This window comes from Calliopsis andreniformis, chromosome 7, assembly GCF_051401765.1.
Source record: "Calliopsis andreniformis isolate RMS-2024a chromosome 7, iyCalAndr_principal, whole genome shotgun sequence".
Taxonomy (NCBI): Eukaryota; Metazoa; Arthropoda; class Insecta; order Hymenoptera; family Andrenidae; genus Calliopsis; species Calliopsis andreniformis.
In genome coordinates this window covers 12,682,713-12,704,649 of record NC_135068.1, presented here as the reverse complement: position 1 = coordinate 12,704,649, position 21,937 = coordinate 12,682,713, and the positions used below count along the sequence as shown (strand labels likewise).

At 42.8% G+C, this 21,937-nt stretch overlaps 2 protein-coding genes across 4 annotated transcripts; one reads left to right on the top strand and one right to left on the bottom strand.

The window, feature by feature from the left end:
* Window positions 1-8: 8 nt before the first annotated feature.
* Atf3 (Activating transcription factor 3) lies at window positions 9-20,729 on the bottom strand. 3 transcript variants are annotated; one of them, XM_076382093.1, is made up of 5 exons: window positions 20,663-20,729; window positions 4,874-5,134; window positions 4,191-4,327; window positions 3,800-3,844; window positions 9-3,578 (listed from the first exon to the last, which is right to left on the bottom strand). In XM_076382093.1, exons 2-5 carry the CDS (start codon window positions 5,109-5,111, stop codon window positions 3,144-3,146), a joined length of 855 nt encoding a protein of 284 aa, XP_076238208.1. In that variant the 5' UTR covers window positions 5,112-5,134; window positions 20,663-20,729; the 3' UTR covers window positions 9-3,143. The 3 variants fall into 3 exon arrangements, with proteins under 3 accessions (XP_076238208.1, XP_076238210.1, XP_076238209.1); XM_076382095.1 differs by having other exon boundaries at window positions 4,928-5,134; XM_076382094.1 differs by lacking the exon at window positions 3,800-3,844.
* On the top strand, window positions 6,083-15,530 carry LOC143181442 (uncharacterized). Its single transcript, XM_076381825.1, has 4 exons — window positions 6,083-6,108; window positions 6,158-6,347; window positions 6,597-6,780; window positions 15,290-15,530. Exons 1-3 carry the CDS (start codon window positions 6,083-6,085, stop codon window positions 6,744-6,746), a joined length of 366 nt encoding a protein of 121 aa, XP_076237940.1. The 3' UTR covers window positions 6,747-6,780; window positions 15,290-15,530.
* Window positions 20,730-21,937: the final 1,208 nt, after the last annotated feature.

The following is a 21,937-nucleotide window of genomic DNA, read 5'->3' as shown; positions in this document are numbered from 1 at the left end:
AAGTTGAATATTAGTATTGAAGGCACTTTTATTTAAAGAATAAAATTTTCCCTTAGGGTTACAAAGATAAAATTTTGTCAGCCATTTTTCTAGTTAAAAATCGGTCGTATTTCTCCTAGGGAAAAATAGCTGTCGCATGGAAATCCATGGCCAGGTACTCAGTAATTAAAGACGATAGTACGATTTTGTTACAGCGAATAGAATTTTATATACTGCTTGCTACTTTGTTATTTTAAAGTTACTCTTCACTTATCCACTAGAAAGACTTTCCAATAAACGTTACTAATAAAACGATGAACTTATAAAGCTGGATACGACGAGTAACAGTACCCAGGGTGTTTATAATGGCAGTACGTATTGGATATCAAACATAATTAATAAAATATATTCTATGCTTTCGAATTTATCCGCGACTTCTGAGAAACGTATGATCAGAATATGATTGGAATATTTTTTAATTAAAAAAAATGCAATACTTTCGTACAGTCCGCACATTGCACATAAAAAAAGAATCAAAATTAATTACTGCTTACAATGAGTTTCTCACAGATCCAATACTTAAATCCTTTCAGTACATTAATAACATTAATATAGATTTGATTGTTCTCTGATTTTCCTTTAAAGCGTCAACAATGCAAAAATATTTCTATATAAACTCTGTTTCAGTGTTTGATATTACTTTGTAAATTCTGCATTAGTAAATAGACATTGACAATACATGCTTAACATGTATATTAAACTATTAAATACTCTCTTCAGGCAACTTAATAAAATTTATATAAAAAGCGAATATGTATATATATATATATATATATATAATATATATAGCACCACACGTGTGTGACTGATACGTGTCGACTTTTGTCCTGCACATTTACATACTAAGCAATCATAAATGATTAACCGACTCATACCTTATGCCCCAGACATCCACTTTCGAAAATGTTCAGAAATTTACTTTCATAGAAAATAAATCAGAGCACCACATTTCACGAAAGCAGCATCTTCTAATTCTGAAGCCTAGCATCCCCCGCAGGTACATATCGAATTTATCAAATTTCAATGGCCCCAGGGATGAGTGGGTTAGTCTTGTGAATCACATACTGCGAAGAATAAGAGGAAGACTTTGTCCCACTTCTGCCTGGCGAAGTGCAAGAAAAATCTCCTCAGATCAAATGGCGGTAACATTCCGAGAATGAAAAGCATTTTAGTCCGTGGACTGGAAGCGTTTCACTATTAAACTAGCTTTCACAAATTGCAAGAACGCTTAAGCGTAGCCCAAAGTACGTTTGCTGACCACCCTCGACTCATATTCGTGCGCCACAAAATTTACAGGGTGACACTGGACTATGTGGCCCTGTTTTGCCAGCAAATTCTACTTTTTATCCAGTAGAATATGTTGCCAAAGTAGGACCACCTATTTCAGTGCAGCTTATACAATCCCTCACTCTTTGCTCTGACCAATGTCTCCGATAGTTCTTTGGCATTCCCTTGTGTCACTGTCGAGCAGTGACAATTTCAATGATTACTTGACCAGAGTTATGTACAGGCAAAATCAGGCAATAGGCATATCAATCCTCACTGCAAACGCACTGAGGGAGGGTAACTACCCACGAAACTGAGGTATGTCGTTCGGCTCTCCTTGTCGCATTAATGAAACATTTAATTGTCATGTAAATTGAGGGGGCTCACCACCTTCGAGGAACCTTTTTCTTTGCTACTTTGTTGAACTTCCTGTCTGCAGAATGTTTTGATGAATGAATTTCTCTGAAATTGAAATAGCTGATGTTATATTTTTGAAAGACAATATTTTTTGACTTAAAGACCCAGTGGGTCTCTTAATCAGCTTCCAATTCGGAAACACTAATTTTTATCCTAATCAAAATCTTCTAATTTGCCCATTTTTAACTCCAAGGTGGTGTGTCCTCTCAAATCTTCATTAAATGTTAACGACGCGCGCGTGTATATATGTTAAACATATACAACTCTATATGTGCGTGTCTCTGCGAGTGTAAATATACATATATATGTAATCTGTATATAAAATATGCACATGTACACAATATTAAATATCATTCGATTACTCGTATAATTATAAGTATCCTTCGAACGCGTCTCGTAATCGCGCCCCAGTGATAGTCGCAATCAATATCAGAAGACTTACATGCTGAGTTAGACGAGTTGCTCTTTCTCACTGGCGAATCGAGAAACAGTCAGAAATGTAAAAAATAATGATATTTAAACGCGATACGATTTTTCAGAGGCTCTCTCGATTCTCGCTCTTAAAATAAACGAAACACCCCCGCGGCGCTGTTAAATTTTCATCGATCGAATTTTCTCTGACGATTTCAACGTTCACCGGAAGTCAGAGTGGAAAAGAAATACTCTCCGAAAAACATTCACGAACTTACGATAAATTACCACCACGCTCGACCGCCGCAAAGGTCATCCGCTTTTATCTTACACTTTTTCGATTATATTAATTATACCTTAGAATGTCACAGTACTTATGTTCAAGGAATTGGTTACTTACTTTCAAGAATGGGTTAACTTTCAAGGAATGTCTTCAAGCGTTCCACGTCGAACGTTTCGAGTATAAAGGGTCGTGTTAAAAAAGAGAGACAGAATAGATAAGGAGGGTGACGAGAAAGGGGTAGAGGGAAGCGCGCTGGTACCATAATCAAACTTACGAACTATAGACTTGCAATTAACAAGAGAGGTCCAGGAACTCATGGCATACCGAGTGTGAAGATAAACTCTGCCCTGAAGTGTCTTCTTGGAATGGATACGACCTTTGGCAAATATTAGCCACTACAGCCTCAAATTTAAATTAACCAGCCAATTAAAGAATCCTCAATGATAAAAAGAACTACCCTTGGAATATACTCCTTGAAATAGATCTCAAAATCCTGGTACCTGAATCCCCCAAATTTTGGGAGTCTCCAGTGACCAATATTCCACCTATACGAACCCTCGACTACGATCTTAACAACATATACCCAAGCTACCACCAGGAAGTGGTCAAAGACCCCTCGTCAGGCCCCACAGGACCCACCTCAGAGCTCCAACACCCGCTAACCCAGAAGTTCCTCAAGAATCCTCCCTAGAAATGGCGCGGCAGGGCTTACTCTTAATCACTAAAGCTAAACAGTACAGCCAGCATCCGAGGTCGGCACGAAGGGGCTCTCCTGCCTGTAGAAGTCGCCCTCGTAGTCCTCCACCTTCACTGGGTACTCCGTGACACAGTTCTGGGGCTGGTTCAACGCTGGCGGGGGTTGTACAAAGTTGTCCTGATAGCTGGGCAGGTGGAGGGGCTCAGCGTACTGCTGATAAGAGTTGTCCGCGCCGCCCTGCTTTAAGCAGGTGGGCCCATGGAGGCTCAGCATGTCCACCAGCCTGCGCCTCTGCGTCTCCAGCTCCTGGATCTGCGACTTCAGGTCATGGTTCTGCGTCTCGAGGATCTCGGACTCTTGCACCAGGATCACTGTCTTCTCCCGTTTCTTCAGACGACACTTCGTGGCTGCGATTTTGTTCCTCTCGCGCCGCCTTCGACGCCTCTCCTCGTCCTCTGGCGTCAGCTGGAAGATTACAGAGTCGTTAGAAGATCGCCAGATTTTAACCCAGATCGTCCACCTGCTGCAACGATACTGCTACAGCAAGTGGATGATATGGAGGTTTATTAGCTTCGACTTATGAATTTGAGTCCCTGGATCTTGACTTTGACACTACTGTCCTACTCTAGTTAGCTAAGCCTGCTGTTCTTCTTGAGTTCTAGATACTGAAAGGAGGATCTTTTGACCTTATATCCTCCGTGCCACTTTGAGCAATGTGTTCTGTGATGGACCTACAAGAAGAACAGCAGGGTTAAGATTGTCAGCCTGGATTGGGGCTTCTCTATTTCTAGGGGTAAAGTGACCGATATTGTGGGACAAATCAGAAGGAATAGAAGTGTGCTAGTAACGAAAAGTGGGGCCTGGACTAGTATCGAGGCAACTCGTTATTCCTAGGCTTCTGGTCAACTATCAGGACACCTGTAGCCGATACAAGGTTCCCTCGCGGATTTAGGGGTGAGGGTGACCCCGAGGACACCCAGGGAGCGGTGAGACCGTCGACTTACAGCGGAATCGCCCGACGCCACGTTTTAGCGGTTAAATAACCGAGAAGTAGAACAGTATGTGAGGATTTCTTACTCCACCGCGGTTGCTGTTGCTGCTCGACTCGTCGTCCTCTTCGTCATCCGCGCTGCCGTCCTCCTTCTTCGTCCTCTTCTTCGTTTCGTCCCCGCTGCCGTTAGCCCGCCTCTTCGTTTGCAACGTCAACTTCAACCCTGCAATTTTGGCCCGTGAAAGCGTCAATTACGAACGGACGAGCCGAGCAATAACAAAATCTGGACATACTGTTTTGCCCGTCAAAGTAACTGGACCGACTATGCTTGGCCGAGTCGAGAAATACGGTGGCAAGCAAAATCCATCTCTAGAACGAAGAGCTCTTTTCGAAAAAGGATTCGTGGTGTTAGCTTGGGACAGGGTGAGGCCCAATTAATGATACGAATTACTGTCACTCAATAAACCTTGCCAAATTGCAGACTAAAGACTGTAGAACCCATTTTTTCTATTTGAGTGACAGTAAAAATGGGCCCGATGTAAGGCCCATTTATTAAAGATTCCATTCAGATGGGCCTTAAGACCGCCTCTGTTCTATTGGACTCTGTTCCACTGGCATGGATCTCAGAAGGAGGCGGAATTAGACATTTCGGGGGGCCTGGCAAGGTTGGGCCCAGCCTGGGGCCCCGCGAAACAGGAAACAAAAGAAAGTCGCAGGGGACGCGATCCCGGTAGGATATATCAAGGCCAGCACACCATCGGATGGGTACCTTCTTTAATGAGCTGACTACAGGTGTGCTGAACGCTCGGTGGGCTCGGCTCACCGCTGCTAGTCGAGTCCGTACGATCCCTGCTCCTCTCTGTCGTGTACCCCTCGAAGGGATTGGTCATGGCGATTAGGGAGTTGACGATTTCCGGTGTCCTTGGCGTGACCTCGGCCGCCGCGACGCCGAGAAGACCCGCGGCAGCCGCTGGACTAGGATTCACGTTCACGTTCAGGTTGTACATGGTCGGTTATATAACCATTTAACCTGGAACAGAAATAGAGGAGTCAGAAACTGTGGGACTTCTGGGCCCTTAGGAAGACTCCTGAGAGGGGGGTGTAGGGATTTTGGGCAGAGTTGAAGGTTTCTGGTTTGGGGATGGAGGTTTCTAGGTGAAGGGGTTTGTAATAGTAGCTGGAATTTTGGGACTCAGGGACTGAATTTTTGAAAGCTGAAGATTAGAAATTTGAGAGGCTGTAAAGCTTGGGTTTGAGAGTAAAGATTTTTAATTATATAATCGAGGGACCTTGGGCCCCCCACGGAGAATTTCTGGGCTTTATTCTAGAGTAAAAGACAATTTACTATTTTTTAAAGAGGCAAATATTTTTTTAGAGACAAAACTCTTCAGGATCATTTCTCCTAAACTTCTCGCTTCTAACCTCGTCCACCATGGAAACCGCAATCAAGGATGTCGCCCTATCAACGAGCCATCGTTCAAAAAGCCCCAAATGTGGCCACAGACTGGCGTTTCGTTCACTTTATCAGCGTGAACTCAACCAACAGCGGTGCAACATCCACTTTAGATATTCGAGTGAAGATAAACCAGGAAACGAGAAATAACAAGTCAAAAAATGGAAGAAAAAGACTGTAGCCTCTTTTTTTCTCCATTAAGTAACTCTGCGCGGCAAGAATAATAGGTCTGTTTGATGATTCAGTGTGAGAACGATTTATTTTTCTTTTGTTCCCGACGGAAATCGTTTCCTAACTTTGCACTTGTCTTCTTCCCTTCGTTATATTACCTCTGACGATAGTTTTTTTATGGTAATTCTTTCAACACTCGAGGATTTACTTTAGTAATTACTATCGATTGATCTCAGCCACACCACCACGAGAAGGTAAACGAGAAATGCTTCTCCCTCACCAACAAGCATTTCATTCTGTTTAATGTGCATTCCTCTCTTTCCGCGGAACGAGAGGCATATTGATACGGCCTTGATGCGCCAGCGATCAAGCTCGAATCAGTTTCAGAATAAAGAGGAATCCAGGCTGAAATCGACGCTGATAACGAAGCCGGAAGTCGAAGATCCTTATCGATGCCGTGAAGTGTAACCGACCTTCGCCGATTATCAAGGATTGCAGCGCGTTACGCGTGACACGCGCGTGGTTCAACGACCAAAACAGTCCAGTCACTGATCAACAGTCAGATCAGCAGATGAACAGATTATTTGCCAGCAAACAAAATGGCCCTATTATGTATTTGGTATGCAAATAGATTTTGTGATGTGTTTCTATTTTAAATTCAAATTTTTTCCCGCCCTTCTATAATCAAGCCATGGAAACAGTTTTTGCAATGTTAAAATTGTTCTTTTCGAACTAATTTGTATCTCTAATAGCTGGTATTTATTTAAATAGAAAAAATATTGTCCTAATATCGCAATTCCATACATGACCCATATATGGGTCAGGGAAAATTTGAACAATTTTTGACTAAATTGTACTTATGTTCTAGAATGCAAGAATGAATGAATCCTCGTTTCATGGACGTGTGAATGCTAGGCCCAACCAGGACCCAAAAGTACTCCCTCCTCTGAAAGTCCCCAGGCATCCGCCACTTTCCGCTGACCTTTGCAGTGAACATCGAAGCAGGGGCCTTACGTAACCCTCGAGGGAACAAAGATCGCCAAAATATCGAGGTACGCTCGCGAAAAAAGTGTAGGCGGAGGGGGCGCTAAAAGCTTGTCAATACTTGTCAAAAATTCATTTTGACGGGAGTCTGGCATCCTCTAAAAAAGAAACAACGCGACCTCCAGCAGGCTAGAACAGAACCGCGGCTTGTTTTCGGCCGAGGAATTCTTCGGCTGCGCCTTGGTTCAAGTTGCCCAACCTCCTCCTTCCAGAGACCCCCCTCCCCTACACAAAACCTGGCCGCAAAAAATGCTAGAAAATTAATTTTATTAATCACTAAAACGTTCCCTAGTTATTTTTATAATAATTTGAAATGTTTGAGAAAGACACTGAATTTCTTAAAATAGGAAAAAAGGATTTATGACTGTTTTAATTTTGCAATATTATTATAATATTTACGTTATCAATAATTTATTATGTTGCTTGCTTAAATGAGTTATGAAGGCACCAATTTATTTCCAATAAAAATGCTTGAGAATGTACGAATTCAATGACTCCAAAAATGGAATAATTTTCAATGCAGACGGGCAAACATTTCGGAACACTGTGCGCGTCGCACTGCTCCTCTTTTTGTGGGCCTGTCAGCTCGACGCGCGAGAGTCAGGGGGGCCCAAGCGCGCGCATGCGTCCAGCGCGCGAGAGTCGCGTTTCGTAAGAATTTGATCGTTCCGTATTCGGAGCCTAATGCCCTTGCAACTCTCCTCCTTCGTAGCCTTCTATGGTTCCTCCTCCGCCGCCTCCTCCACTGCGAATCTCCTCGCGCGGTCCCGTGGGCCGGTTACACTTTCCACCGACAAAAAAATCGACTTCCTTGGGACCGGATCTCTCCGCGGGCCCGCTGCGACAAGGGCCCCTGGGCCCCAGGCGTACCCACTGACCTATATGCCGCGGAGGATGCGGCTGCAGCCACGGCTGAGGCCTCGCGTGAGATATGGAGGGTCCACGAGAGGATTTTGGGCCTGACCAAGAGGATTCTGCGACTGGGGAATGAGGTTTGGGGACTTTCAGAGGAGGAGGGTCTCTGCTTTGGAGATAAGCATGTCTGGGGGCAGAGATTTGGAGATTCTGAGAGCTTGAAGTGAATTTTGAGATTTAAGTTTTTAAAAAGCTTTGGTATCTTGTTTTTGGGACCTAAAGAGAAGTTGTTTTGGGATTTATATATAAGAGTTTTGCAGTCTGAAGCAAAGAGTTTAGGATTCTAGTCTCAAAGAGCCAATGATCTTGAATTTTTGGGCCTATAAATAAGAATCTCGAATTCCTTAGTGAACCTGCTGAGATTTTGGGCCTTAAGAAGGTCCTTGAAGCTAACTGTAAAGATCTCACGCCTCCAAGCGAAACGTCTTGAACTTTTGACCAAGAATCTCCAGCCTACGTCCTTATTTATTGGTTCTACTCGTTTCCGTAACTCTTCAGAATAGAATGATCGACCTTCACGTAAGGCCCCATAGATTGCGTATCGATTATTCTCATTCAAATTTTCGAAAGTAACGCTCGGCCACCCACTGCGATTCTAACTCGACAGATTTATTGCTCACTGAAGATAAATCGACTCGATAATACCAGACGCAATAAATGACATTCATTAATGAAGTTAGAATTCCTATTTATCATAATTCCAGGCGCGTTAACTTTCAAAGGGTTTCTAATCCTCCTATCACTATTTACGACGATAAGACACGAATTATCAGCTCTCTTTTCGACTAAATATTACTGTAAAAATATACATTCTTTTCTTCTTATCTTTTTATAATATAACAAGGTTTACTATTTATCAGAAAACAAATTCTTTCACGTGAATTGAACATTGAAATACCACGGAGGAGACTCGAAAATTAAAAAAGACGAACGAGCGCGCGTTTTGTAAACACGTCTCGCGGACAGCGAGCAAATAAATTCTTGTTCCGTCCTTTTCTCCTGTCGTTGTCTCGCGTGTATTTATCCCCGTTGATTAAACGGAAAGATGATAGAGAGGATAGCGACGAGGAATCTAGCGAATTGAGGCCACGAAGCGGAAGGAGGAAGGAACGTTTAGATTTTGAAATTGAGCTACGAAAATAGCCGCCCGAACAAAATCGCGAGACAAAACGATCAATTACTGTGCAAACCGCCGCTCCCACAATTTTTCATCCATGTCTCCAACTTTCGAACTCCCGCGAGAACTGAGAAACATAAAAAATCAGTTCCGATAAAAAGGAGCTAGTCAATTGCCAACAGAAGAGTGAGAAAAATTGCAGAAATAAATGAATATTGAAAATTTCACTGATGATTATTCTAATAGGGTTGCAATTGGGCCCAAAAATGGCAGAGGGGACGCAACTGCAGAGGGGGTGGGGGTAGGAACAACGTAATCGCTGGTATGAATGCAATGGACTGAAATAATAATCGGAGGATCGGGTTTGTTTGAATGGGAACAGGTGTCCGATCGAAGCCGTCGCCGCTGCACGCTGTTAAACGTATAAATAGAAACCGTTTGATTTTGATGTGTGCCGCGAACGCTTCGGTATTCGACTGGATCACTCGTCGAAAGGTTCTCGAAACAAAGTCTTTGGAGCAGCCATAAATCACAGTTTTTTTCCTCCAGAAGATCGTCATCAAGCCAGCTACTCGCTATAATCTCGCTGCAGGTGAGAAGCACGAGATACTCAATCCCAAAGCCAAATCACTGCATCGCTTTGTCTTATCGAAAAACCAGAACAAGACGATACAGAAGTGAATGCCACGAGCTTACAGCGAGTAATGGACTCCTGGAGAAATTGAAAAAACAGCGCTCCAATATCTCTGCTTCTTTTCTGTTGCAAATTTCACTAAAAAATCGAGGATAAGCTGCTTACAACTTCGTTAATATAACATTATCACCGTAATCCTTATCGTCTATGGTCCCTCGCTACGTCAAAACAGTGTTATCAGCGACTTATCATTAGACCGATTAAGCGGCTCTAATAAGTAGAAGCCAATGTTCAGCGAGAAGAATTTTTGGGGAGCGAATTCGATCATTCTACTACTACTATTATTAATCCTACAATTTCATGAATTTTAAAACACTTTGCAGCGATCTTTTGGTATTCTGAAGAGAAGAATTATCGTAAGCAAAAATTTGAGAAAAAATTGGCTTCGAATATCGTCTATTGGCTGGGAAGATCGAGCAACAGCCGGAAATTTTATCGACTTTATCGCCAGATAGTAACAAACCACACGCTCCAACTCGAGCTTGCGGACAGAGGAACTGTTGTTGGCTTTTCTGGAGAACCGTCGACGCTCTCGATGTAATCTTACACCGAGGGGAGGGACACTTTGCTGGCTGATGATGGGGATTAGAATTCGATCGACAGGATATTTATTTATGGCGAGCGAGCTCTTATTAAAACTATTTATATGGTTTTCTCAGGGGCCTGTGGAATTTTTTTGGGATGATCGATTGTTAGCGGATACCCTGTATATTTTTCTTAGAATAATCTTGTTATTCTTCTGAGATATGATTATTTACAATTTGTGGAATATTCGAAATTGTTGTTATTCGATATCCCCGAGGCAGTGGACGCAGGAAATTTTTAAAAAGAGTTTCGAGCAAGAGGCATAAATCATCGATAATCCGAACGCAGCTCATTCTCAGGCGTGATTTATTTTTTTCACGGCTCCAGCTCGTGAAACTTCATACGTGTAAATCAAACTCAAATCGAATAGTCTTAATGGAAAAATACGAGTTCGAGCAAAAGAAGAGACAAGTATTTAGAATATTCTTGATAATAAAGACAGTACACTGCAATGAAAAGAAAAAGAGTTCTTCTATAGCCCCTTTTGAAGCACTGAAAGATGAGTGAGGGTTTCAAATTTTTGTGACTAATATCCCCTCGACCCCCACATTTTTTTCAGAGCTTCGAAAAATTCAGAAACTTTCCCAGTGCGTGCCACCACTCAAGAGACGCGATTTTCCACGCCTCGCAGTGATTGCTGGTTCGTGCTTCCTTCGAGGGTCGAACACTCGAAGCGATCACGCTTGGGAAAGCTTCGTAAATACTCGTTATAAACTTACTACTGAGTCTAAATCGAGGAAACACTATATTTGCAAGAGTCCACTCATCAAATCGATAAATTATTTAAAACAGTCCCATTTTGAGACCCTCAAGTTGGCTTCAAGAATGTGACTCTCCCTATAAGCTCAGCACCTAGAGAGAAAACACTCTACACTACTTTACACTGTTACAAATTTCCCCACCACAAAATCCCTAGAAAAAGGTCTCAATTTTCCTGAAGAGGGTAGGTGGTGTGGAGGACCTGAAACACTGTATCTATGTTTCTATGGAAATATAGAAAGTAACCAACTCTTGGTCAAGAAATATTGGTTTTCCAACATTCCCCTCCCCAAGTGCCTTCAGCACCCCAAAAAAGTGATCGAACTTAAACTTAAAAAAATGTAAAAAAAAGTCTCTAGCATCTCTAGTCTGAAATACAAAAAACGAGAATCTAAGCCACCCATGGAGAGCAAAGACGCGAAGCGAGGCGTCGTGGTACCAAGAGCGAGAGAGAAACGAGGAAAGAGCACAGCAGAAGCAGAGAGAGGGGAAGTGAACGTGGTACCGAGAGAGCAGGGCTTGCGCAACCGGTGCCCATCTGGCCAGAAAGCTTTTATCGTGCTTTTTCGGTACGGTCGTCGACATAAGCGTGGGCGGCCTAATTCCTGCGGCCATTTCTGCAACGATCGCTGACGAGGATCGCATAAGGTCGAAATCCCATGAAACTCCTACGAAACTGCCAGCCGATCCTATTTTACGAGGCCCAAGTTCGGCGAGTTGGAAATCGAGGGGAGAGAGGGGAGAGAGGGACGAGAGCTGAGAGAGGAGAGAGAAGAGGTGTTTGGATGCTGGGTCAACAGAGGACAGTGAGATACATTGTCGGTTGCCCGCGGCCAGGGGCGAGCTCTGTTTGGCGGGACCGTGAAGGAGTCATTTGTTATAATGACTGGCGCTGTGTCAGTGGCTCGGTTTGCTCGGCGCAGGAATTCCTGAGCGGGAAGTGGCTGCTCGTGGGATGGGGTGTCCCACTGATGGGGAAGACACGTGTTTCTTGTATGGGTTACGCGGAGGAACGCTTCGAAAGAAATATGGGTTATTCAGGATAGTTTGGAGACGCCTGTGATGGTCATTACTGAAGAGGAATCAAAAAATACTCTTTTGAAAAAGCAGAGATTGTGCAGGCTGGTCAGTTTAACTGGAAACTCTCTGATGAATGTTACCAACACTCCATGGGTCTCCAGTTAAACTGATCACCCTGTATAAAGTTGCAGATTAATTTAGGGACCCCAAATAGGGTGGATCCTAGTAACTAATTCAGCCTCGAATTTCGTTCGTGAAATTAAAAATACTTTGCGACATCAAAATCGATCAACCGAGAGAAATATCACCTATCACGTGTTTAGAGAAGCCTATAGGTGTGAATGGAAGTGATACCGCCTTTGAACTGATAAGGGTACCGAAAATTGATAAAGCTGGACAGCTCGATCGATCTCCCTGCAGACCGTGACTCTGCTCAGGGTTCAGAATGAATGGACTGATATCACGAATACTTTATCTATTGTAATGTTTATCACACCTAGTAATTAACATAATATCGTTACAAAAATGAAATCACTGAAAAGTCCCTAGATTTCCGACCCGTTCTCAGCGATTAATTAATCGATGGCTCAACGAAGCAGCAATTGGAATTCTCTACGCCTCGTTGAACCAATTACTGCTCTTCCCAGCATCTAAGGCACCAAAAATCCACAAGACTCGATCGCCTCTTCCTCCACACTATTCTCCAAGGCCTCGTCAATCAAAAACACACCTAGCAAAAATGTATGCATAAAGTTTCGCAACTTTATCACCATGGCGCATAAAATTGAACCAAAAAAAAAAACAAATTCCGAAATAAAACTCGTCGAAATGACAGTATCTCTGAGAAGGTCACGATAAGCTTTCGGAACTCCAACCGCCAATTTCGCCAAGTTACGACTCTTTTTTTATAAACGCAGCAGAGGGGGGCGCGTTAACAGTCGGGGACTGGCTGGACGAAAATCGAGAAAGCTGGGGGAGGAAGCAAGAGGGGAGGCGCGAGGCAAGGCCGTCGTAAAAAGAATTGCGCGGAGGGGAAACGACGATAAAGCACGAACCTGTTGGAGAACAATGTGCGTTGGCTGGGCTAGAGAGATTTCGACTAGCTGGAGGCGTGCGACGAAGGTGAAAGGTCGAGGCACGATGGTGAAAAGAGTTCGAGGAGTCGGTGCCCAAAGGGGCACACAGGTTTTGTCCAACTGGCTGTTTACAGACTCGCTTTCTACGAGCGTGAATCTCATTTAAAGAAACAGATTTTTGGGTTAGCCAGGGAGTTACAAAATAGAGGCTGAAGATCCAAGAAGAAAGAAAGTCATTCGAAAGGGGACAGACTCTTGTGAGAGATAAATGAGGAGAGGGTTTTCTGAGTTCTGAATGGACTTCCATTTTTGTGAATTTAGAAATTAGAATGAAAATGTTGTCGAAGGAACTATTGTAGAGGATCCATTAATGGCGTAATTAGCTCGACAGCGAAACCGAAAAGAAGAAGATAATGGAGATTCAAATGAGTCCATTCAGGAGGATGGAATTGGTGTTACAGCGAGACGCAGCGTGAACGAAACCGAAACAAAGAGGCCAAAGGGGGACAAGGGGGCATCACGGCGCTATCTGTCCCAATTATACCACTTTAATTACAGCAAATTACTTTAGCAGTGCCCTGAAGCATGACGGCCACGTTGCCCATAGCTAGACGTGTTTTACTTTTACAAACTCTTAATCGTCACGTGGAGGTCCCAGCCCTAACGACCCACTCTAAGAGTACTCAGAACACAAGCACTTCCATTTCAACATTTCTCTCCTTGTCCTCAAAAACCAAAAAACTTAAAACTTCAAAAAAAGAAAAAATACTCCTAAAATGAAATTTTACTCCAAGGCCCTCCACAAGTCCCAAAACCAAAAGAATAATACTCTGTAGGACTTTCACAGAGCTCAACTCGAGTAGTTCCAAAAAATAGGGAAAGAGAAATGGGGCATTTTACAAATAAAGCGTGCTTTTGCTAGTAGTAATCGATGACCCGAGGTGCACACCCTCCCCTGACCCAAAGAGCGCGTTTACGAGCAGTGCGTGCACGCACAATGGCGGAACGCAAAGGCTCGTGTTCCTCGGTTTCCCTTTTCCCCTTTCACAGCCGCGACACACAACGGGCATAGACAAAACGCACACGAACCGGGGCCGTATGTAAATTACATGGCCAGGCGAGGAGCGTGTGGTCGCGTTACGGGACAGGAAGCATAAATTTCGTTACGACCGCCAAACATAGTGCGGGAAGAGCGTGCGTAGGAAACCAGCGGTTGTTTTTTGAGGGAACTGTTCGATTGGTCTTTGGGAACAGTGCATGGGTGTATTTTTTTAGGAATTTTGTGATAATTTGCCTTCCTGGGTGTCAAAGCTTCAATTTGTGGGATTATTGTGGACTAGGACTGCATTTGTGAAGGCAGTTTTGGGTACTGCATCGACTTTGGGACTTATGTTGGGTTTGGGACTAATTTTGGGACTTGTGTCGACTTTGGGACTAATTTTGAGGCTTGTGTTGATTTTGGGACTAATTTTGTAGACTAATTATCTGAAATAATTTTTCCTACTAATTTTCTGGGCTAATTTTTTGGACTACTTTTTTTGGACTTCCGTGGCCTTTGGAGCTAATTTTGGAGCTAATGTTGAAACTAATTTCTGATGGCATGGCTCCATGGAATCTGTGGAGTTTGAGGAAACACATTATTGCAATCTTGCAATCTTAGCCTAAGAATTACTCAAAATGGCATTCACAACGAGGTCTTTGATATCACCGAGCCCTGGTATCTCTCAATCTGCCATAAACGCCAGAGGCCTCGGTGTTCCTCGGAAGCTAGAGTTATTAATCTCTATTCCAATAAGCCTCCAGTCTCTCTATTCACAGCACCGCCATCGGCAGTAGCTTTCCTAGCAATTAGGCTTATCGTGGAGACGATCGCTACTCTGAATCTTCGCGCGTCGAGGTTTCCTCGCTGCGAGAATTGAACTATGGCCTGGAATTTCATCCCCCAGCGATCTCAAGAACATTTTTACAGTGATAAAAGTCTTCATTAGTTTTCATAAATATTCGAAATTTTGGAAATAAAAATATCTATGTGACTATAAAAATTCTATCAGTCCCTGAAGTCCACGGGAGTCGAAAAACAGTACAGGGAACTCATGGCGACACACTATAGAACTTTTAGAATTTTTCCGCCAAGGGAACAGAGGAATCTTCTGTTCATAGAAGTCTCTGTCGGCTGAGACTCTAAGCAGAACGCTGCAAGAGTTTCTTTCACGATTACAATGCCTGTCGAGCCTGCATGTCTAGCTACGTAACTGTTCTCCGTCAGGGAAAATTGTAAATTTTACCGAGAAGCACTCTGCTTCTTTAATGATCCCAGTATCGGTTTTACGAGCGTCTGCGTTCTTTCTCAGGACACGAATTCGCGCCCGTATGGCTGGAACGATTCCCCACAACAAGGGAGAACACCATGCGGGTTCGAGGGACATCAATCTCCATTAATTGCTCCTTTCCCTAACTGCTTCTCCGAAAGACCTGGGTCCCCAGGGAAACTGGACAATGACAATTATGAGGCTTCGATCGAGCAGAGGAAATATCTAAATTTTCTAATTATTACTGTTTCCCTCAAGAGCACCTCAAGCTGGCAGGGCGCTCAGGGGGGTTACATAACTGCAGTTCTGGCAAAGGTCCTACCTTCGGAGCGTCGATGTACACCATCGATATTCCGCGAAAGAGCGATAAACAAGAGGGGTGTCGCGTGAAAATAGGTGGCGACGAGAATAACTGGAAAAACTCCGTGCGAGCAACAAGTGGGACAGAGTGGCGAGTTTCCTCGAAATCGTGGGCAAAGGGGGACAAATTAAAGCAGCTGTATCTAAATTAAACATAATTATTAAGTTTGTACAATTTTTCTGTCACAGTAACAAAGGGATTTCCTTAAACAAATATATAATAAAATACGAGACAAAAATGAAGTAAAATAAATTACACGATTTTAAGCGACATACAGTCCAAGTGAATTCATTAGCCATAAAGCTGTCAGTAGCGCGGGAAAATTCAAATTACGCGAAAGGCTCGCGAGCATCGCGGGAAACGAGATCCACGGAAATAAAGGCGCGTGATGATCGCGTGTTCTAAGATCTATGGATCCTCGTTTCGCGAGGGTAGGCAGTACTTTGGCCTGGGCTGGAATTATTATTAGCGTTATTACAAGTATGCCAGGCTTATTTACTATCGCCGTTTCTGTCGTCGTTCGCCGCGAACAATTTGAAGAAACGAGCATCGCGACGAGCAACGCCGACCCGCGATCCTCGCGAGCCACTTCGGCTGTCTCTTTGATCTCCCAGGCGACGCAGATTTGTTGCTACTTGTACGCGATAAATTATGAGCGTCGTAACGCGTCGCGGCGCTGGCTTACAACGTTACGAGATGATCTCCTAGGGGAATCTATGCTCGCGAGAAACTGACTGACGAGCTGTGACAGGAGCACTTGGATCTCTTATTGCGTGGGCGGAGGAAGTAGTGAAAGTGCAGAGAAAAATATTTTTTTCATATTATATTACAGGATATTTAAACGTGAAGTGCAATTGGTTTAGATTTGCTAGTGATTTTTAAATAACACCAAAATTCGTGCGCTTTAACCACACATACATCCTACGTAACGCTGACAGATATTTTAGAAGAGAAAGTGTCTTCAGAGAAACAGCAATTTTTCCTGTTGTTCGACTCCGATTATTCTAATCAAAAAGAGATAAAGAGAGTAGTAGGTATAGGGAATAAGAATTCCACCCACGAAATTAACTGGCAGACGCATCGATCCAGATCGAGCGATCTCGTTTGCATTAACAAGGATATCTGGCGTCTATTCTCTGATCCTCTATCGCCATTTCTCTACGAGCTCGTATTAGCATTTTAAATTCAATCGGTACATTGACGCCCTTGAACAATAATGGCCTCCCCCACCGGGTCCCATTTTCCCCGTACGCCTCTCACTCTTTCACCGTGACAACTTGCAAATCCAGTTATATCATCTCGCGACTTTGTAATCAGCTGTGTGGAAGAAGGTGGCTCGAGGAGCCAGCGCGTTCGCTCCCCTCAGCGATAAATCAACCGCCAGAGATTTCATACGCAGTCTGTTTCCCCTTGACCGCGGTAAATTTAATTGAGACGCGATGTTTTGTTGTCGAGACGCGCGCAAGCTCTAGAGAAATCTAGGGATTCCTTTTTTCACTACTCGGGAGCCTCAGAAGGCTCTGAAAATTACGTAACTTCGGCTTACGAATAAAACTGCTTGCTATTGTTTGGTGAGATAATGAAGATTCAGGTCTCTAGTAACTTTCTTACGCTGTGAAGTTACTAGTGACCTTCGAATCGAACTAAGTAAAAAGTACGTAGGTATGGGACTATTGTATGGTCTACCAATTGTAGTAGTTTTATTTTTTGAAAAATCTCTACTCATTTTTTTCCTGAAATTATGTTACTAGGCGAGTTAAGTCAAGAGTAAGACATTTTTTGGCCTGAGTGAGCTGGCTCGCGTAAAACTCAAGTTTTACAGCATACCATTCGTTATGTTTGCACTGCAAAGTCATTAAATTAAAGATCCACCCAGAGTTCTGTTTACCTGAAACTTGAGCCAAGCCGAGTACACTAGCAGCGATATTCGAGATCGATTTTATTCGAAAAAGCGTAAAATGAAAATGTTCCCTAGATCTTCCTAGTATTTCTGGGGTCAGGAATCAGAACCCTATAAAGTTACTAGCTTAATCCTCGATTTTTTAGACGTAACAATACCACTAGAACTTAAAATGAGGAGTGGAGAGTCAATGAAAGCGAGACAAAAAAGTTACTAGACTGTGGGGTAACCCTATTGGTCTAGTTGCAATGTTTGGTGACCTTGGAAGTTATGGAAATGTGCACATGTGCAGATCCTGTATGGGCGAGTTTCGAAGCCGTCGACGATCTAAGAATTAAATGTCAGTAAGGTCATGGTCGCGGAGGAGCGAGGAATCTCCGCCGCGAGTCGACCTACTCTGACGATAATTACTTGAAAATCATTGCGATAGTGAAGCGAGAATTTGTTTGGAAGCCAACCATGAGAGGCTAGCAGTATTTTTGTGAAAATTCAGAGTCGAAATACTAGTATTAAATTCGAAGTTTGGTACCTAGGAACACATGGAGCTTCATCCTCAATAAGTCACTAGATTCATGTAAAAGAATTAGAGAAATGATAAGAGAAATGACTAAATTTTGAAGGTGAAACAATTCTATTTAAACTCTGTTCCGCTAGCTACACTTACAAAAATATGTATTTGCACAAATATCCGCAGTCTAGCTATTTTTTCGTATTGCACGCAAGCAGTGAATTTAGTTTATCGATTTAATTTAGTTTGATGTGAAGATCGCGTGAGAGATACCAAAAAAACATTGTTTGCAAAAAATATAGAGAAACGCAGGTTACGAGGATAACACTGCCATGCTCGATCTTTTAATTATCAGTGGGTTGTACCTTGGGAGGATCGCCTCGTTTGCATAGCGAAGGCGGAGATAAGATTATTGTTGTATAATTGTTATCAGCCGCTGAGGAAGTTTACAAACGAACGTAAACATTTAAGGTTCATGGCTTCGCGAAAGAAAATTCTGCGAGAGGTTTCGTACAACTTTTCGAAGAATTTCCCAATTCAAATCTCAAAGATTTTCAAGCTTTCCCGCCAATTTGTACACGACCCAATTCCCCTAGAAACGAAGTATTTGCCTTGAACTACGCATTATTGTATCATTCGCGCTTCAACTTTGTGCTGGCATACGTATGCAAATTGACTGATTAAAATGAAGATAGGATTTTCGAGCCCATTCATATTCATTCGACCACGACCACGACCACAGAATTCAACTTGAATTTCCAGCGACTCTAGACTCAAATATCGAACATGCTGTACCTGTTCGATTTAGAATACAGAGGCAGCCAAAAAAGGGGATCATTGGAAAACTGTCTCGATTACAAAGTTTGTTTTTCTCCAAGCAAATATGCTCTCAAGCGAGCATGCATTTCCAGTAAACACCGAGTCGTTCATAATAAACGTGCACCACGCTCAGCCGGCGTAATATGAGGTTTTATGATTACGGTTATTTGTGATTCTACTTAACTCCACTTTACATGCCAATATAAACATTATACACTTTCATTTGAGTAGACTTATAAAGGAGACGGTCGAGCACGACAGAACTTTCGATGCTTGAAATGCAGTGTTGGGCAAATTAAAAGGTGCGATTATTGGGAATTTTTATGTGTGACCGGAATGAACTGATCCTATGTCGAAACGAAGGCGAAATTCTTTGGTCTCAGGGCACACATTTTATATTAAAAAATTGTTAATTTATTCCATGCAGTTATTTACAGATTGCAAAGAGAATTTTTCTTCATTTTTGAGTGAGAATAATTTTGTAAGTGCCAGTAAGTGGATCTTTTATCCTAACTCGAAAGAGGGGCGGTCAGAGAGGCTGTTTAGTTTCGAGTCTTTGGTTCAAGAGAAGTATTGTGCAATCGAGAGCATTGGTACCGTGTGAGGATGCTATATAGTCCTTACTAGATCCGTGACAATGTTGCCAATGTTCTGTTTCGCTATATTTAAGGTTCCCCACTACAACAGATGTCCTCCGTGACACTAATCACACGCGTTATTGCGAGTGCATCCTCAGGTGTCATCAGATGCGGTGCCAATCGACAAATTCTCGAGTAGAACCTTCTGAGTGTCGCAAAATCGAAACGAAATCGAGCATCTTCAATGCACCTTTTGATCTACTGAGTATCGACTTTATAATAGATCCAGATTCATTGAAATTACTGCGATTTTTGTGAGAGAATTAAGAGAAGATACGGATAAGATAAAAGACGCGCGAATTATCTGAAGTATTTATACTAGTGTTCTGCAGAGTTTCGTTAAAACTGCAAGAATTGAATATGGCAAAAAATGAAGTAGCATTCTTTCTACAAGTGATAATGTATCCAAGTCGCGAGCCAAACGTCGTTTAACATATTCTTCTCTCGACTCTTGCAGTAATAGTGCAACATGTTCGTAATAAAGCTTCGCTCGTAGTCGCACGACCTTGAACATAGCTGCGAACTCGATCTGCGCGGTGATCGATAATTTTGACACCTATTTCTATATTTCCCACATTCCTCTAGATCCACCCCATAATCAAACTCTGTCATAAAAAAGATACTCAAGCCTGCTCCAAAATTCATCCACTCACAGAAACTACTAATCGATCTCTGGACCCCGAAATCAAATGGCATGAATTATAAAAACACTTGACGATCTTTAATCACCCGCGCGAATTTATGAAACACCCCTCGATACACTTCAATAATCCCAATTAACCCTTATGCACTGTTCAGGTCAATTTCGTTCCAAACTTAATTTTAATCTTCAATGCTTGCTCACTAAGTTCCTCCACTTTGAATACCAATACTTACTTAAAAACTACAAGACACTATTTTTATGGGAAATTTCTTCAACTATACTTGTAAATAATGATTACTAGAAGTGTACACAGATATTAAAAATATATTCTATAAAAAATTGTTAAATATCCCCCCTTTTAAGAGGGTGCATCTCTTAAGCCAACTGATCAACTCCACTTTTTAAAGTTTTTGAAGCTTGCACTCGACTGCACCTTAATTTTTTATATTTAAAATAAATATGAATATTGTTCTTCCGTAGGGTCAATCAGTTTAGTAAAAAAGCTGGTGGTTTGTTGTTTCTGGTGGCAGTAAAAGGAAGTCCTACCTTCTCAGTGCGAACGACAACACAGCGTCGAGGTACGCCCCTCACCGTCCTTCTTCGTCGGCTGCCGGCGCACGACTGTGGATAATTCGCGGTCGCGACCGGCCTAGATATATACGAGCTATTTTTGGCGCGCGTCGTCACCGGGGACGGCGCTGATTGGCCGCGAGTGACGTGACGGTGCCGCGGGATTGGTCGATCTCGCGAATAAGCCGCGAGTGCACTGGCGCAGGCCTGGCTCACTGCTGGGCGCGACTCCGCGGGCGCGACATTTGTTGACATGAAACTGTCAGAGAATACGCACTCCCTTAATGCGCCGGCATTCGTCGCGATCTTGCATCGATCGCTGCAATTATGACATAATTTTAGAATTTTTAGACCGATTTGTGACCCTTCAGGAAATTTGCACGAACTTCCTGTTGTATAAAAAATTGATCAGAGGAAAATAAGAAAGCTCTTATGTATGTCTATTTTAAGTGCAAGCTTCTTCCCGCCCTTTTTCCAGGTTTTAAATATCGACCCTTAAAATTGCGATTACCGCGCACTTTAAATTTTATAAATTTCCAGAGATCTAGACCAGCTTTTCCGAAGTAACACGTGATATACTTTGTGTGAGATATATTATCAAAAAAAAATGTGAATTCTCCGACTTATAAAAAAAGTACTTCATGAGGGATTCGAAATTCGAACCCGCGAATTTGAGATTTGAAACCTATAGGACTCTATTCTCTAATCTTTACTCTTTTCTCCTATATATCCTAGTCTTTTAAGAGCAGTATTAAAAATGAAATCACAGAAAAATAAAAAATCTTGTGAACGTACCTCCCAAGCGGAGCAAGACATGTTCGCATTACCACGGTCGCAGGTGAACAGTCAATCGTGACCAGGTGGGTGGGTGGAATTCATGGAGAATGGAAGCGACGGGTAATGAACGATCATTTGACGCGGCTCGCGCTATTAATTTGCCCCGAGCTTTCGAAAAGCCTTGAAGTTCGCCGGCGTGCCTCTCCTGGGTTCTATGAAATCATAGTTTTCCCGGCAGTTATTATGCGAAAATTACGCTCTAAAATTAGTCACGGACCATTAGTGTGCGTATGGGCTCGACAAAAGGAAGGGAAAAAAGCATTACACGACGTACACACACTTTTTCGATACGTATCTAGCCATTAGCGCTCGCGATCGCGTTGATGATATTATGCTAAGTGAATCGAGCGATCGCGATGAGCGGTTTACGTGTCCCCGCTCATCTAATAATTCTTCGATTCTCATTAGTCACAT

Coding starts and splice junctions, on each gene's coding strand:
- Atf3 (XM_076382093.1), bottom strand. CDS start 5,111: ATGTACAACCTGAACGTGAACGTGAATCCTAGTCCAGCGGCTGCCGCG. Junction 3,845..4,190: donor GCAACAGCAACCGCGGTGGA/GTAAGAAATCCT, acceptor TTCTTCTTGTAG/GTCCATCACAGAACACATTG. Junction 3,579..3,799: donor AGTGGCACGGAGGATATAAG/GTCAAAAGATCC, acceptor GTAATCTTCCAG/CTGACGCCAGAGGACGAGGA.
- LOC143181442 (XM_076381825.1), top strand. CDS start 6,083: ATGCGCCAGCGATCAAGCTCGAATCA. Junction 6,109..6,157: donor CAGCGATCAAGCTCGAATCA/GTTTCAGAATAA, acceptor CTGATAACGAAG/CCGGAAGTCGAAGATCCTTA. Junction 6,348..6,596: donor ATGGCCCTATTATGTATTTG/GTATGCAAATAG, acceptor CTTATGTTCTAG/AATGCAAGAATGAATGAATC.